Below are 17469 nucleotides of genomic sequence, written 5' to 3' on the forward strand. Positions count from 1 at the left end.
GCGACCTGAGGTTCTGAGTACTCTAAAATAATATTTTCATTTTTTCAAAGATCTACCTCTGTACTTTGATTTGTTCATCTTTCTCTCAATTCTGACAAGCTCAACAGTCAGTCTCTGCTGCTGGAAAACAACTCTACAGCATGATGTTGCCAGCACAGTGCTTCACCATTGGGACAGTATTGGCCAGGTGATGAGAGATGCCTGGTTTCCTCCAGATGTAACAAGCCAAAGAGTTCAACCTTGGTTTCATGAGACCAGACTAGGTTATTGGGCCTTGACAAAATCCTTTAGGTTTTCACAAAGGTGTGATTGGCAGACAACCTCAGGGCTCATTTGATAGTAACTACCCTCCAAGGGGTCTGTACTGTCAACTAATGCCTCTCTTCTACTTCCTTCTGCAGAAAGAATAATTGACAGACTGGCCTCTGATGACATCACTTTTGGTTTCCGGCCTACAGAACTCACCCCTTCTTATGAGTTTCCTTATAAAGCAACCATCTTGGGACAACTGGAGAATGACTGTCTGACGAAGACTTCTTTTATTCTCTTTTTTTTCTTTTCTAACACCATCATAATACAAGGGGATAACTTCGGTGCTCCTAAACCTTTATGCTCTCTCTTTGTTTATTCTTTTACTGGTGGTTTTCGGCAAAGTCCAAGCAAGCTGTCACGTGCCTTTTACTAAGGAGAGACTTATTACCCACTTCACCAAAACGGTTTAAGTGGTGGAATGCTGCACAAATCATTGTGCTTCTAGCAGGTTCTCTTATCTCTACTAAGAATGTTATGAGTTCTTCTTCCATCTTTTGCTCAGTTTGGCTCAGCAGTCAGTTTGAGTATTTCTAAACTTGTTCATTTTAAGAATGGTGGAAGTCACTTACTTGTTCAGAACTTTTACAGCTGCAGCATATTTCTGATAACCTTTCTGTCTCAGAGGTCTACAGACAATTGCTTTGACCTTGTAGCTTGGTATATCCTTTTGTCAGCTGTGGGACCTTACAGACAGAAGTGTGCTTTTCCAACTCATATCCAAACAACGGAAAGACCACAGGAGAACTTTAATCAAGTTGTAGAAACATCTCAAGGATGGTCAACGGGATGAGCCTGAGGTCATTTTTAAAGGACTTAATAAAAGGTCTCAGTACTTATGTCCATGTGATATTTAAACTTTCAATTTTTAATATATTTGCAGAAATGTCTAAAACAATCAGGTCTCAAAGATTATACAAAAATGATATTTCAGTTTTTATTTTTAACACACTTTGTAATTTGTAAAAACCTGTTTTTCCCTTTTGAAACTGGAATGTTGTGTGCCAACAGATAATTACAAAAATGTGTTTGATCAACTGCGGTGGGCTGGCGCACTGCCCAGGGTTTGTTTCCTGCCTTGCGCCCTGTGTTGGCTGGGATTGGCCCCAGCAGACCCCCGTGACCCAGTAGTTGGGATATAGCGGGTTGGATAATGAATGAATGTTTGATCAATTTTAGAATACAGCATATGGAAAGAGTGAAGCTGTTTGAATACCTTCTGAATGCAGTGTATGTTTTATGTTCAAATGGACCAGAGATGTTTCTTGTCAACTTTTGTATTTTATAACATGTATGAGAAGATTCTTTCACAAGAATAGATATCAAAACACATCATGACATTCTAAGACAGGATGAAACCAAACCGTGGTTAATCTCTGCAGCAGGGGGTGCAAGTCAGGGCAAACTCTGGAGAAGGGGCCAGTCAATCATAGGCAACAAAAGATACCTTAAAAATTACAATAACAGATAAAAATGCTTTACTGTTAATAGGAGGGTGGCACGGTGTTGCAGTGGTAGCACTGCTGCCTCGCACTTAGGAGACCCGGGTTCGCTTCCTGGGTCCTCCCTGCGTGGAGTTTGCATGTTCTCCTCGTGTCTGTGTGGGTTTCCTCTGGGTGCTCCGGTTTCCTCCCACAGTCCAAAGACATGCAGGGTTAGGTGCATTGGCAATTCTAAATTGTGCTTGGTGTGTGTGTGTGTGTGTGTGTGACCTGCGGTGGGCTGGCGCTCTGCCCGGGATTTGTTCCTGCCTTGCACCCTGTGCTGGCTGGGATTGGCTCCAGCAGACCCCCGTGACTCTGTGTTAGGATATAGCGGGTTGGAGAATAACTGACTGACTGACTGATTATCAATAGGTGTTGGAGCACACATAAATAAGGAATCCTTCACACCTTAAGTCTAACTGCTCCATTAAAAAGTTGCTAATTTCGTTTACAAACATCACAGGGAAGCACAGTCATCCTCTATTAAGTTTTGCTGTTTCTGGGTTAAACTTTATGCTGAAGATTCTGACTAAATATGAAGACTCTTGTAAAAGTCTATAGTGGATATGGTAAATGAATACCATTCATTCACTGGAACTACTTAATCCCATTCAGGGTATTAGGAACTTGAGAAAACCTTGCAGCAGTGGACAAATGGCAGCAATAAGCCATGAATGGTGCATCCATACAAGCAAGCATGTGAAAAGATAAAAGGAAGGACTGGACATCTTTCTTATGCTGTAGCAATGGCACCTGACAACATCTGGAATCAGCTGAGGAGATCAGAGCCACTTACCGAATAGTTAATGAAAGTGCAGCTCCTAAGTGATATGAAACACGTTAAACACTCTAAACTGTGGTGGCAAGTTGTATGCTGGGGCAGTAGCACAACAAAAGGAGATGTCAACACATCTAATAACATAATTAGCAAGACTGGCTTTGTTCTAGCTTGGACTGTCTGGAGGCAGTAGCAGACAGACGGATGTTGTTGATTAAGCTGCTGGGAATTGTCAACAATGGGTCACACCTGCTATATGACACGCTGGTAAACCTGTGAAGTACCTTCAGCACAAAGTTAATTTTACGATGGTGCTCTAGAGCATGTCTTAACTACTGTCAGACTTTTTAACACATTATCTAGTTTGCATTTGCATGTTCTGCCATTTTACTAGGTACATATTTGTTTTATTTATTGACAGCACTGTTTGGCTTGAATGCATTTTGGCTGCTATAATATTGCAGCTTCCTTTTGGGATCAATAAAGTATCTAGTTATCCAGGTATGGATGGCTTGAAGTGCTGAGTAAAACAAGTTACTAAAATGTATTTTGGTTCTGCATCTATTATTTGAAGAAGCGGTATAGGACATACACAAAAGGCATGAAAACAAACAGAATAAAGTGGAAAGATATGAAACTAAACTTAGAAATCACACTGAATTGATAAGCTTCAATATTACTTAAGCCAAAAAAAAATCTGAATTGACCCAGTGCCTCATACAAAAACAATATATAAAAAAATCAACACACTGTGAGACCACAGACACTGGAACTAGCCACCAGGAAGTCTTGAACATTTATAGTCGAGAGGTTTTGAGGTCATTGTGAGCTTAGAGAGAGAGGTGGAAGCAAATATATAATTCCTCCTATGCTCTCTCATTCATCCATCCATCCATTATCCAACCCGCTATACCCTAACTACAGGGTCATGGGGGTCTGCTGGAGCCAATCCCAGCCAACACAGGGCACAAGGCAGGAAACAAACCCCGGGCAAGTTGCCAGCCCACCGCAGGGCACACACACACACCAAGCACACACTAGGGACAATTTAGAATCGCCAATGCACCTAACCTGCATGTCTTTGAACTGTGGGAGGAAACCCATGCAGACATGGGGAGAACATGCAAACTCTACGCAGGGAAGCGAACCCGGGTCTCCCAACTGCGAGGCAGCAGCGTTACCCACTGTGCCACCCTATGCTCTCTCAGGTAATAATAAATTAAGAAGTACTTCAATAAAAGTATAAATTTAGATAAAACAGACAGCTTGAAAATAATATTTCTGAAAAATTAAGGTAGTGGCCTAATATGTGTCTGCCTGCAACTGATAACTTCAACTGATAACTTCTTTATCACTCCTTTTCCATCCACCCATTATCGAACCCGCTATATCCTAACTACAGGGTCACAGGGGTCTGCTGGAGCCAATCCCAGCCAACACAGGGCACAAGGCAGGAAACAAACCCCAGGCAGGGCGCCAGCCCATCGCAGGGAGCACACACGCACACACACACACCCACACACCAAGCACACACTAGAGACAATTTAGAATCGCCAATGCACCTAACCTGCATGTCTTTGGACTGTGGGAGGAAACCAGAGTACCTGGAGGAAACCCACGCAGACACGGGGAGAACATGCAAACTCCATGCAGGGAGGCACTCCTTTTCCTTGTCTATGAATAGTAATCTTTATAGTTTTAACAGTTTGCCAATAAAAAAAACAATTGCCATGCTAATTAAGCAGTTTTAATATGGAAATCAAAAATGTCTAATATGCTTAATATGGTGGTGCAGTGCTTATCTCTTCTTCCATACAGGTGTAGGAGTTTGGCACATTTTAGCCTTTATGTAGATGTTTTATCAGGTGTTCTGTTAATTCTTCCCCATTTCAACTATAATTTGTTTAAGCCTTAATTAAAGGCTGGTTTGAGCAGGTTTAAGCGCTCAAGATTTGTGTTTGCCGCTGTCTGGGTAGACTGTGGATTCTTGTCATCCTGTAATAGACAAGGAAGGGAGAAAAAATGTATGGAAGAATTGATTGTGTTGTGTGAAAGTTAAGACTTTGAAACAGCTCTATATCTGAGGGAAGATGCCAATTCAATTTTGTTAATTTCACATTTTCTGGCTCATTGTTATTTGGTTGATACAGTATGATTGTTTAATTGCAATTCATATTACTAAAAGAAACTGAAATGTTTTCAAAGGATTGTTCAGTCTCAGTTAGTGAGATTCAGGCTTTACAGAGACATCCAGTTTTACAACTTTATGTAGATGAGGGGAATTTTTATTTAAAACCATGCACAGCATTAAACAGAGAGAGACAGGAGAGAGAGAAGGGTGAGAAAGTGCCCAAGAGCACTCTTAACACAGACAGTAGCTTCCTTTCAGAAATGGCAAGTACAGAAACTGTTTACCTGAGGAAAAAAGTCAACCTTCTAGGATCATTGTGCATTATTGTAGGCTCAATGGTAGGAAGTGGGATTTTCATTGCTCCTAAAGGTGTCCTGAGAAACTCCGGCAATGTGGGCCTGTCTCTTATCATCTGGTTGGCCACAGGAATTTTTTCTACTTTTGGTAAGTAAAGGAACACTCTTCCCTGGAAAGCCTGGGTTAAGTTTCATCAGCAGCCAGAAAATACAGCAAATCTGTATGATTTAAAAAAAACTATTTTCAAAATTTTTAGAAATGAGCTGTAGATTTTACTTTGTATTCAGTCAATGAAAAGAGCAACCTAGATGAAAGAAACCAATAAAGATTATTTTTAGCTTACAAAACGTCCTTGCAAGTGCCACCATTTTCCATGTTACTTCCATAGGGATATTGATGTTGGCAACAATGTACATAACTAGTCATGTGAATTGTTGATGATGGAACACGGATATCATCGCATCGCCATTATGAAAGGTGACAGTATGCTCCGACTGGCATTTAAGCTTTGAATCGTCTAAACTAAAACCTATTTTTATGAGAGTAGAGTGGGAAAGAATGACAGATGAACTTAGGAATTTGGGCTTTGCTTTTTGACAGTGAGTTTTGGCTTTTGTTTTGTACTTTTACACTTAGTTTGTTGTGTTTTCTTTGGCACTTTATCCCCTAGCCAATTTCTGACAACTGTTATTCTTTTTCAATAGGGAAAGCCCTTCTCAGCAATGTCTGGAAAGGGCTAAGTCCAGCCCTTAAGCCATTCCTTCCTTTCACATGTTTTTTTTTCCCCGTTCCTCGTGTCTAAGGTTGTTAAATGGCAATGTTTTCCATTTAGCGGTTACATGATGGAGAAGTTGGGAATATAAACAGAAGAGATATGGATAATGGCTTAGAGTGAGCACTTGCAGTCTAACCTTTACAATGGCCACTCCTGAGAGGAGTAGTTGATTTTGTATATTTGTTTAGAGTTAAGTATGTTTTTTCTGATTTTTGGCTTTGTTCTTTTGTATTTTGAGCTTTCCTATTTGCTTTGTGTATTGATCTCTGTTTCAGAAATTTTGATCCATATTTTGACTATTGTTTTTAAATTTATCTTTGGATTATTTTTAAATAAATATTCTGAAGTCTGCAAGGTGAAAGCTAACAAGTAGTAAATCATCCTATAGACTATGAAAAGTTAAATGGAAAAAATATTAATAATAAAATAATAATAATAGTAAAAAACTAAACATTTTTGTTCCCATTCAAGAAAATTTCTCACATGAATATTACTAAAAGAGAAAAGTTTACATTTACTTATTTGAGTTACTATTCCTAGATTATCAAATCTAGCAGCTATTATCAGTTAGACAGAAGTTTGTCAAACAAAAGACTCTTCAAATTCTTCTTAAACACATTGAGGGAGTCAGAATTTAGAATAGAGTTGGGCTGCTCATTCCACCAGCCAGAAGTAAAACATTAAATGAGTTTGGACTGAGATTTGATACCATGCAGAAGTTGCACCATTAGACGCCGTTCAACAGCAGACCAGTGTGGTTGAGAAAAAGCACAGGACCTCAGAAGACTTCATCATATATTTAGGTACACAACCACAGAATTCTCTGTAGGCAAGACACCTTTATCTAAGGCAACTTATTTATGATACAATTGATTATATTTGTTTTGTTTTTTTAATTGGAGCACAGGTAGGTCAAGTGACTTGGTCATGGTCACATGGTATCAATAGCAGGATTTGGATCCACACCCTCAGGGGTGGAAGACCAGAGCCTTAACCACTACACCACACTGCCTTAAAACAAACATATTGTTAATAAAAATATAATTATCATTCCAAACAGGGAATAGATCCCTTAGGTATATCACTGCCAGTGTAAATCCTTAGTGTAGGCTTTAGGAAAGAAATAAATTCTTTATAACGGGTGTGGCATTAGGTTGTGATCAATTTTAAAAAACAGTGTGAATGGTTACTTTACTTAGTTCATGGCAACAGATAAGGAATAGTGTAGTCTTGAAAGTTTAATTAATGCAGTTTATTTACTTTGTCTTAAATACAATTGTTTTAATGGAATTTTTCAAATGAGCTTATATAAAAACAGTACATTTTTCTCAATAAGTTCTCAAATAGTTCAACATCACAAATTTCATTTGTAAACTGAGTAAAAGAATCACATAGCTATTGCAAAAAAATGTATGTAGTATTTGTATTTTATATTGGTGACAGGAAAAATCTTGATTAATAAATCAGCAAAAAGTTTGAAATGCTACTGATTGACTTCATACTGAATTGTGAAGGGCTCCACCCTACAGCCTGTCTCACCTTTTTGACATTTTCTGATGTTCTTACAGTTCTAAATCGGTCCAACAAACACATCCTACACACTACAAATAGACTGAGGTTCATGGAACCAATTTAAAACTGGGTTATGAGCAGCAATTCTTTGTCGGCTTGACACAATAGATCTAATGAAAAATTGTCCTTGCTCCTCTGCTACAGATTTGAGTTCAATGTATGTTGTAATGTTGAACACATGATAAGGCACTGACTAGTTGCTCATGGTTACTGAAACAGCATCTAACATTTTGCCACAGAAGTATCCCCTATTGACCCCTCCCCCACCCCCAACACCCTGGTAATGATCACATCCCTAGGCCATACCCACAATTTTAGTTTCGACATTTCAATCAATCACTTAAAAACATGTCTGTGTCATTTTTTCCTATCCCTCCCTTCCGTATAAGAGTCATTCATTTCAGTGTGTCACTGGTAATGAGAGGAGAGGTGATATCATGAGGAATATTTATTGTATTTTCATGCTGTAGAAACTAAGGCACTCTGTCATGCATCAATGTTATTGTTTTCCATACTACCACAATATATAGTATGCTAAATAGATCGTTGTATATCACCTACCGACAATTTTTTCTTCATGTTCACCATCCCACTGTTCTTTTGGTGGGTGTTGTTGATCACCAGCTTCTACCACCTGCCAAAGTATAAAAAGCTAAGAATGCATCATCATACAGCCTGTGGAGGATATCACTTGTGAATTTCCTTATACAGAATTTATTAGTTCTTCCTATTAATGATATGACTGATATTAGTCTGATCTTTGAGGGATGAAATGACACACAGACACAAGCATCTGTTTAATGGTACTATAAAGTACTGTTTATTATCTCTTTAAGAAAGGATACTAATCAGCTCCCCCTCTTTGACCACAGGAGACACTGCTGTCCATCTTCAAGGGGATCATTCTCTGACATGTTAATTGCACCTCCTTTAAGCTCCCTTCAGTGTGCATGGCTGTGTCCTCCCCCCAGTGAGTCTCACATGCCCCTGTGGAGTCCCGCACAGGGGCAGGTCTAGTATGAAACTAATGAAGTTTAAGCTTTAGGGCACATAATCCAGGTGGGGCACCAGAAGCGACTTTTGTTGCTGGTTGCAAAGGGGCCCCCATAACAGTTTAAGCTTCGGGGCACCAAAAAATGTAGATGCGCCACTAGTTCCATCTGCCTGTTCTCTTACAAGTTAGATCCCTATAATATTTTAATTTTAAAGAGTGTCTTTACATTTACAGTTGTTTTCTCAGAAGATGCTTCTTTCCTATGTGACTGACATAATCGAGCAAACATCAGTCTGGGGGAATGCTTGGAAGCAAGTGTTACATAACAAGGTTCCAAAATTGATCATTACAGGCAAAGAGTTCAGAACAAAAAATAAGTGAGTTACAATTCCTAGATTACATCTAACAGCTGTTATCAGTTAGACAGAAGTTTGTCAAACAAAAGACTCTTCAAATTCTTCTTAAACACATTGAGGGAGACATAATTTAGAATAGAGTTGGGCTGCTCGTTCCACCAGCCAGGAGCAAAACATCAAATGAGTTTGGACTGGGATTTGATACCATGCAGTGGTTGCACCATTAGATGCTGTTCAACAGCAGACCAGTGTGGTTGAGAAGAAGTACAGGACCTCAGAAGAGTCATCATATATTTAGGTACACACCCACTGAATACTCTGTAGGCAAGCTTAAAGGAGTTGGACTTAATATGTCCTGATGCAGGAAGCCAGATGAGTGAATTTTGCGGCATTTTGAATCATTTGCAATGGCTTGGTGACACATGCCAGTGCTTCTGCCAGTAGAGAGGTACAGTAGCCCAGACATGACAAGACCAAAGCCTGGACAATGAGTTGTGCTGTGTACTCTGTAAGATATGGCCTGATCTTGTGGATACTGTACAGAGTGAATCTGTAAGACGGAGAGACCATTGATAACCATGGTCCTTGAATGACAGCTAATCATCAACCACCACTCCAAGGTTGCATAACTACTTAACAGATGTTAGATAGTGAACCAAGATAAACACAGATGGGGTGCTGAGTAGGCATACAAGCTGGGATAACAAGAAGGTCCTTCTGTGACAGGCTGAGCTGGAGATGGTATTCCTTCATCTAGATTACAATATAAGTGAGAAATTCAAAGATTCTTCTTTATACCATGTGGTCTTCTGGAGTAAATGACAGGTATAGTTTTGTATTGTCAACATAACACTGATAGGAAAAACTATGGGACTGCATGATATGGCCATGAGAGGAGGTGTACAGAGAGAAGAGAAGAGGACCCAGCACTGATCCTTTGGACACCTTCATGTTTGCCTGGTGCACGCTTGACATCTCTACACATCAGGACACATGGTAGTATCTCCCCGAAAGTTAGGACTCAAACCACTTCAGGGCAATCCCAGTGATACCAAGGTCGGAGAGGGTGGCAAGGAGGACCTGGTGGTTGAGTGTATAAAAGGCAGGGGAGAGATCTAGCATGATGAGCACACATGACATGTTGTTAGCTTTGGCCTGCCACCACATCAGAAACGATGAGTAGAGCTTTCTTGGTGGAGTGGCCATTCTTTTATCCTGATTATATCAAGCAGTCTGTTCTGTAGAAGGAGGGAAGAAGTCTTGGTTAGAGAGAGCACATTCTAGTGTTTTGAAAAGAAAGGAGAGAAGGGACTCTGGTCTGTAATGACCTACTTGAGAAAGATCGAGAATTGGTATTACGGCCTGTTTGAACAATTTAGGAAAAGTGCCTGTGCAGAGTGAGGTTTTGACAACGTGTGTAATTACAGAAATGAGTGAGAGAGAGATATCCTGGAGGAGATGTGAGAAGATGGGCTTAGGTGGACAGGTAGTGAGGTGACTAAAGAGGAGATTGTAAATATCACTGGTGGAGAGAGGAGAAAAAGAGAAGAAGGTTGTGGTGTGTTCAGGAGCAGGCTGGTTTTAGGTAGTGATGAGAACTGACTTCCTATGACAGGGTCCTTTTCCTGAAAAAAGTCATCAACAGTGAAAAAGGTTGAGGGTCAAGGTGGTGGAGGGTTGTGGAAGCAAAGACTAAGCCACAATGTTTCAAAGGGTCATTATTGTCCATGTTGGGTTTCAGTTTTGATAACTTTAAGCAGAGTTCAGCTTCTTTCTATTCTTGTATTTAATTTATAAAGGAAGGACGGAGGTTACCAAACATTGTCAACTGTGTTTTTATTATTAAAAACTGTTAAAAATTCACCTTTGTTCTTAATTGCATATTTTGCTGCCTTAGTCTGCCTGTTTCTAACACTGTTCAAAAATAATTTTACATAAAACAAGTTAATCAAAACAAAAATCTTATACTGTTGGAGGACTGGACCTGAGAGAGAGAGAGAGAGAGATGCTGTTTAGGCTCTTGTGGGTGGAATGGGTGAAAAAGACAGCTCTCAGTCCTGGTGTGTGGGTATGGAACAGTAACAATCTTAGCATGGATCTGGTCAAAGAGGTGTGTAAGTGAAAGTGAGTTGTTCCCTTGGAGCAAAAGTGAGCAGTGGAAGAGACACTGAAAAGGAGAACAGAGCTGGGAAAGACAGGAGAGCAAGTGATGAAACTGAAGCATGGCTAAGCATGGTGAGTTGGGTTCGGCCACTGTGTAACCAAGTGTTAATTTAAGTCCCACTTTTTACACCTTTTTTACTGTTCCGTTACTTTACATACCACCTGACAGCTGTTTGCGTAGTACACAGATTGAGGACTTTTGCTCTTGTGTATAGCTACATTGATATACTGTACAACTACTTTTATACAACAACTGAAGCAGATTTCAGTTACCTATGTGTTTATTTAAAAATAAGTCATTTTAAAGACAATCTTTAAAACTGGAATAGAATTTTTCTCTAATGTTAACCTTACTAGGGTCATTGTCCTCATTTTAATAAATGCTTTACCTTTGAAAATGAATCACGTAAGTTAACTTTGACAGTCTTACTTTAAGTACACATCAGGAAATGACAGTGTTTACAGATGTACTTATGTATGACTGTACTCTATAAGCTTTTGTAAGTAAATCAAATTTAGGCCAGATGGAAGGAGCTGGGTAGATTTGGAAGACAAAATGAATAAAATGTTCTAAAAGAACAGAGTGTCTGCAATAGGAAGGAAAGTACTGACTTCATAAGTTGTTGTTTTTGGTGACCTGTATGATATCATATCAGACTGTTCTGAGTACAGTTTAAGTAAATCAAATGTAAATATTCCCAAAAGCAGTTTCAGGAATGTGTATCTATTATATAAAAAAAAATACAATCTACGCTTGTAGCTGTCAATTAAAATAAATCTTATAAGAAGGTACAGTATATTTCAGCTTTAGGAGTGAAGGAATATTTGAACTAGTTAATTTTTATTGTTGTAATCTGAGCTTCTGACCAGATGGATAATGCTGGTATTCTGATGGATTTCTGGTGGATTTGTGTTTTCTGAAAGCATACACTTTGCTTTTCCAAATTTATTTTTAGAGTAGTCACAGATTTGGGTTCTTATCATTTTACTCTTTCACAATTTTATTCATTGTATTTTTATTAATAAATTTAAGATTTACAAGCCATGCTCTACATAAAATTGACTCAATACATCTACTATAGAAACATCTCATAAATAACATCAAAAATAGCTCATAAGACAGAAGCCACACTGATGAAAAGCGCTTCTGTGTTCTCACAAAAGTTAGTTTGAGTCTGTTATTATCACAAGACGTTTTCCAGTTTTGGCAAGTTCTGCTACCTGCTGTTTCATGACTCATCACCCAAGAGTAAGCAATTGATAATATTTTGTTTAGTTTAAAAGATAATTGTAAAAATTGCCATACCGGTAGATCATTTAAAATAAACCACTCTTGAGAATTCCAAGAAGTCATAAAATCATGTATCGTTTAAAATAATTAGATTTTTGCAGTAAAATTATATTATTATTTTTTGTTATTCTAGAATCTCAAAAGACAGATATTGGCCATTATTAACTCATCTGTTTTACTAACCTGCTTATCACCCATTTTGTGGGAGATTTGGTATTGATTTTTTGTTAATTGTGGTCACAAATGTAAAAACATTACAATGTAAAAAATGTTTACATAATTGACAGAGAAAATGAGAAGAAACCAGTCAATCAAGCACATGTACTTGGTTAATAGTTTATATGCCCCAAAATGATACACAAACGTTTTTTTTGAAAACTATTAGGGTATGTGCTTCAACAAGATGACCTATTAGTTTGTTTTATAGTTGTGAATATTTTTCCCTTACATTTACAGTGATGTCCTTTATTTTATGCTTGGTTTCTAGGAGCGCTGTGCTATGCTGAGTTAGGCACATGCATTAAGAAGTCTGGTGCACATTACATTTATATTCTGGAAACCTTGGGACCCATGCTAGCATTTCTTCGTCTCTGGGCACAATTTATTCTTATTCGGTAAGTTTTTTGTGAGTTGAGCATGAAGATAATATATTCTTTATTGTGTAGTTTTAATGATTAAGATTTGGCAAGTTCTAAATTCAAGAAAGACCAATAAACTGCCACATCGTCAACACAAAGGTTTAGATTGTATCTGTTGAGAAAGGGTGGTAGTACTTCATGTGATCTATGGAGAGTGAATGATCGATGCCTACCACCTGGTTTATATCTGGAATACGAAATGAAAAAATAATACTCCATACTCTCATTAACATTTAGAAAAAAGTTCTTTATATTGTATTTTTACTGTACATGAGAAAATCAACTAGCATGAGTGATTGTTGACATTGGCAAAGTGATTAGTAAAATAAAATTTGTAATTTGGTGTAATCACACCTTGTATTATTTCTTTTAGAAAATTGCTTGTGAGGATTCCTCAGACATATTTTTTTTTCATGTGGACATATGCTGATATATACTACAAAGCAAAACAGACTTCTAATTTGTTCTGTAACTATTGCTCAACGATAAAGAGTTTTTTCACCATTAGAATCTCAACTATAAAAAAAATGAGCTTGCTCACTGGAACAGAAATTTTGAACCTCTCAGTTATACCTTAATAATGATACAAAATTTGGTCTATGAATCCTGCTGTGTGATAGATAGATAGATAGATAGATAGATAGATAGATAGATAGATAGATAGATAGATAGATAGATAGATAGATAGATAGATAGATAGATAGATAGATAGATAGATAATGTCTGATATGGCCAAATGTAAAAAGAGCAGTCACAGTCACAGTGAGGCAGTATAAAGGGGAACTGCTGTAGGTAAAAAGGGGCCCCAATAGTGTTTCTTGATACACCTCTGCTGAGTAATTCCTCAGCTAAAAGTACTTAATGTAAGCGTGTCAGAGACTGGAAGTGCAACATTACATATAATGGTCATCAGTATTATCTTTACTTTCTCCTCCAGTGGGCTCAGTATGAGCCCCAAAACTGATCCAGCCTTTTAAATTAACTTGTTGATTCTGTTGTTCTCTCTTAAAGTGATGGTACCAGCCAAGCACACCACAGCATAAAAAATCTTACTGGTCATCACAGAGTTGTAGAAGATGTGAAGGATGTCACAACCCACATTACAGGAACACAGTCTCTTAGAAAAAGAGTCTGCTCTGCTCTTTCTTTTATAGTTCCTCTGTGTTATGAGACCAGTCCAGCCTGTCATTGATATGGACCGTCAAGTACTTGTAGCAGTGTACCACCTCCACATCCACAGTGACCAGGCATAGAGGTTCTTTGGTGCAGTGGAAGTCAATAACCAGTTCCTGCTAAGCTGCAGACAATTCTTTCTGCACCAATAAACTTTTCCACTTGACTCATATACTCTGTCTCATCCCACTTGTCAATACACTATATTAATGCAAAATTTCTGAGAATTTGTGTTCGACACATGACCTGGGGCCTCATGCATAACGCTGTGCGTACAATTCACACTATAACATGGTGTGCGGACAAAAATGGAAATGTGTTTACGCACAAAAAAATCCAGATGCATAAATCTGTGTGAATGCCAACTTCCACGTTGTTCCGCTCCATAAATCCCAGTCAGCATCAAAAGTAACTCACATGCATGCTCCTGCTGTCCCGCCCCAACTCCTCCCAGAATTACGACTCCTTGAATATGCAAATCAGTATAAATAGCCCTTAAGCTCACCCTTCTGTGAAAATACAATGGCAAAAGCACGAGGGAAAATAGAAGAATTTCAGCGAATACCAAGTGGAGGCAAGGAAAAACGTACAATTTGTTGGTTTAAACAGTGGTATAAACAACAAAAGGAAGTTAATCAAGTGACATAGCGTGTCGGAGAAACTCGAAAGCTCAAGTTCACAAAGTTGCACAGTGCCCGAAATAAAAAAGAAGTTGTCAGATATCAAAGTTGCTGCGCCATGCCTGACCTTCGATGAAATAATTTATTGCAGCAGTACTGTCTCTTTCAAACATACTAACCCCCAATTCCTGTCCTTACTTTTCTTTCTCCAAATACCCAATCGCCACACAATCAGCTCTGTAATAGATGTTAAGCCATCTGTAAGCTTAGAACACCGATTCTTCAAAACTTTTAAGGCACATTGAAATATCTTCGTAGTACGTGTTTAATTATCCTATCCATCTATCCTTCCAGTGTCGCATCAGCACCAGCAAGAGTACAGAACGAGGCAGGAAAAATCCATGAACGGAGCTCCAGCTCCTTGCTAGCGCTGCGGCACCATGTAGTTAAAGTTAAAGTTTTATCTGTATAATATAATAAACATATTTTGCTGCATTTCATCTTAAAAATGATATCGTCATCATATGTAAATACACGCTTTATAAAGTGGCTCAGGTTGTGCAATATTATAACTGTAGTGCAAATTTACAGTGAGGTGATTGTACTTATAAGTACTAACAGTTCTAGAAGGAGCACTTGATGGACTGATTGAATGCGTTTATAGCTCCTGGGATGAAACTGTTTCTGAACCGCGAGGTCTGTACAGGAAAGGCTCTGAAGCATTTGCCGTGTGAGAGCAGTTCAATATACAGCATGGCTGAGGCAGTGTGTGCTACATGCTGTATAACGATAATTCTCTTTCCAGTCAGCTGCTGTAGATCTGTGATTCCCCACTCAGATACAGTGATATAAATACTCCGAGTGGTGCAGTGAGAGTAATATGGAAAAAGATGATCCACTGTGGCAACCCCTAACGGGAGAAGCTGATAGAACAACAACAACAACATTTATTTATTTATATAGCACATTTTCATACAAAAAGTAGCTCAAAGTGCTTTACATAATGAAGAAAAGAAAAATAAAAGACAAAATAAGAAATTAAAATAAGACAACATTAGTTAACATAGAAAAATAGTAAGGTCCAATGGCCAGGGGGGGACAGAAAAAACAAAAAAAAAATTCCAGACGGCTGGAGAAAAAAATAAAATCTGCAGGGGTTCCAGGCCATGAGACCGCCCAGTCCCCTCTGGCTATTCTACCTAACATAAATGAAATAGTCCTCTTTGTAATTAGGGTTCTCACGGAAGGACTTGATGATGAAGAAGAAGAAGAAGAAGGTGCAGTGAGAGTAACAACGCTAAAGCAGCTATTGTATTTAGAATAGTTTGACCATTCTGTGAACCATTATATTGTTACAGGTTAATTACAATCAGATGCATTAAACTAACAAACAATATGCAGTTAATTTCAGTGTATTTATAAAGCAACATCAGGGATGTGGGTTTAAAAAAGAAAGGGTAACCACACAGGAACAATAGCACTGCTTTGACGCTGGGTGCCGCCAGTCTGCAAAACCGAGTACAGAACTTGCTTACGCCAGGGTATGACCTACTGTGGAAATGTGCGTGGCTGTACGCCAAGTTTAGGTTTTATACATCACGATTTGAATGTGGAAATGTTCTTACGCAACATTTTTGTGCGTACGCACCGTTTATACATGAGGCCCCTGGTGTTAAATTTATAGTGTGAGGTGTAGAGGGTGACGTGAAAAGTAATAGAAATGGTCTCCTTTGCGGCACTTCAGTGTTGTTCACATCCTCATGAGAGAAACAGACCTTAACTCACTGCCTGACAGATATTCCATTATCCAGGACACCATGGCACCATCCACCTGCATATCTCAGAGCTTAACTCTTAGTAGGGATGGCTGGAAGTTATTGAAGACACTAGACAAATCAAAAACCACAATCATCACAGTTCTGATGGCTTTGTCTACATGAGAATAAGCTTTAGATAATTGCATCTCCCACTTCAATTTTTGTAAAATAAACAAAAAACAATGGGTCCAAGTGGTCTTTCACAAGAGGGCTCATAAAGTCTAGGACCATCCTTCCAAAAGGCTTTATGATATGGGATGTTGGAACTGGATAATACATAATGTTTTTCACAGCAGCAGAACATTTTGTAATCTTAGTGACAGACTGAACAGGTGACAGAGGATACCATAAAATTGGTCGGCACAGGCTTTAAGAACTTGAGGACTGATTCAGTCTGGTCCTGTGACTTTTTCTGTGTGTAGACTCCTCAACTGTCTCCTTGATTGCTCTTCAGGTAAGGACAATCCATACTGATAGTCAAAGGCAGACTCGTCACTTACCAGATGAAGTAGAGTTGTTGATGTAGAAGGGATGGTATGAGGAGGCTGGTCATTGGAGGAAGGTGGCAGTAGGTGGTAAAGTCTATTACAAACTTGGTTCAGAACTGGTTTTATATTATTCTGAGTGAGTTTGTTTTCTATTTTAGCTTTCTAAGCTTCCTTTCCTTCATTCAGCTTTTTCTTCAGCACTCTGTGTGTATTTCATAGCATCTTTGTCGTTGGGTTTGAATGCTCTCTTTTTCTCATTCAGGAGACCTTTTAGCTCCTTACTAATTCAGGGATTTTTATTTGAAAAGCAATGTACTGCCTTTGAAGGTATCATAGTGTTAAAACAAAAATTAATATACTGTAGTCTGTCATGCAGCAACGGAGTCCCTCAATTTCGTCCCCATGAGACGTCCACACCATTTCCCATTTTATCATTTGGAAGCAGTCATTCAGAGCCATTTCAGGCTCCAGGCTTCATTTCTATTCTGGTGGTAACAGGTTGCCAGCTAATAATAGGCTTATAGCTGGGAATATGATAAATCAAGTTGTGGTTGTGTGCCTAAAGGTGCCAGTAGTTTACACT

At 38.7% G+C, this 17469-nt stretch overlaps 2 protein-coding genes across 2 annotated transcripts in view; one reads left to right on the top strand and one right to left on the bottom strand.

Annotated features, from left to right (window-relative positions):
* The window catches only part of LOC114644348 (cystine/glutamate transporter-like), a 621881-nt gene that overhangs the window by 401736 nt on the left and 202676 nt on the right, over positions 1-17469 (bottom strand).
* The window catches only part of LOC114646930 (cystine/glutamate transporter-like), a 53944-nt gene continuing 41390 nt past the window's right edge, over positions 4916-17469 (top strand). The window contains exons 1-2 of the mRNA XM_051929696.1: positions 4916-5146; positions 12638-12764. Coding sequence (XP_051785656.1) covers positions 4963-5146; positions 12638-12764 — 311 coding nt within the window. The 5' untranslated portion in view covers positions 4916-4962. The remainder of the gene's footprint in view (positions 5147-12637; positions 12765-17469) is intronic.

This window comes from Erpetoichthys calabaricus, chromosome 1 (genome assembly GCF_900747795.2).
Source record: "Erpetoichthys calabaricus chromosome 1, fErpCal1.3, whole genome shotgun sequence".
Classification (NCBI taxonomy): Eukaryota; Metazoa; Chordata; class Cladistia; order Polypteriformes; family Polypteridae; genus Erpetoichthys; species Erpetoichthys calabaricus.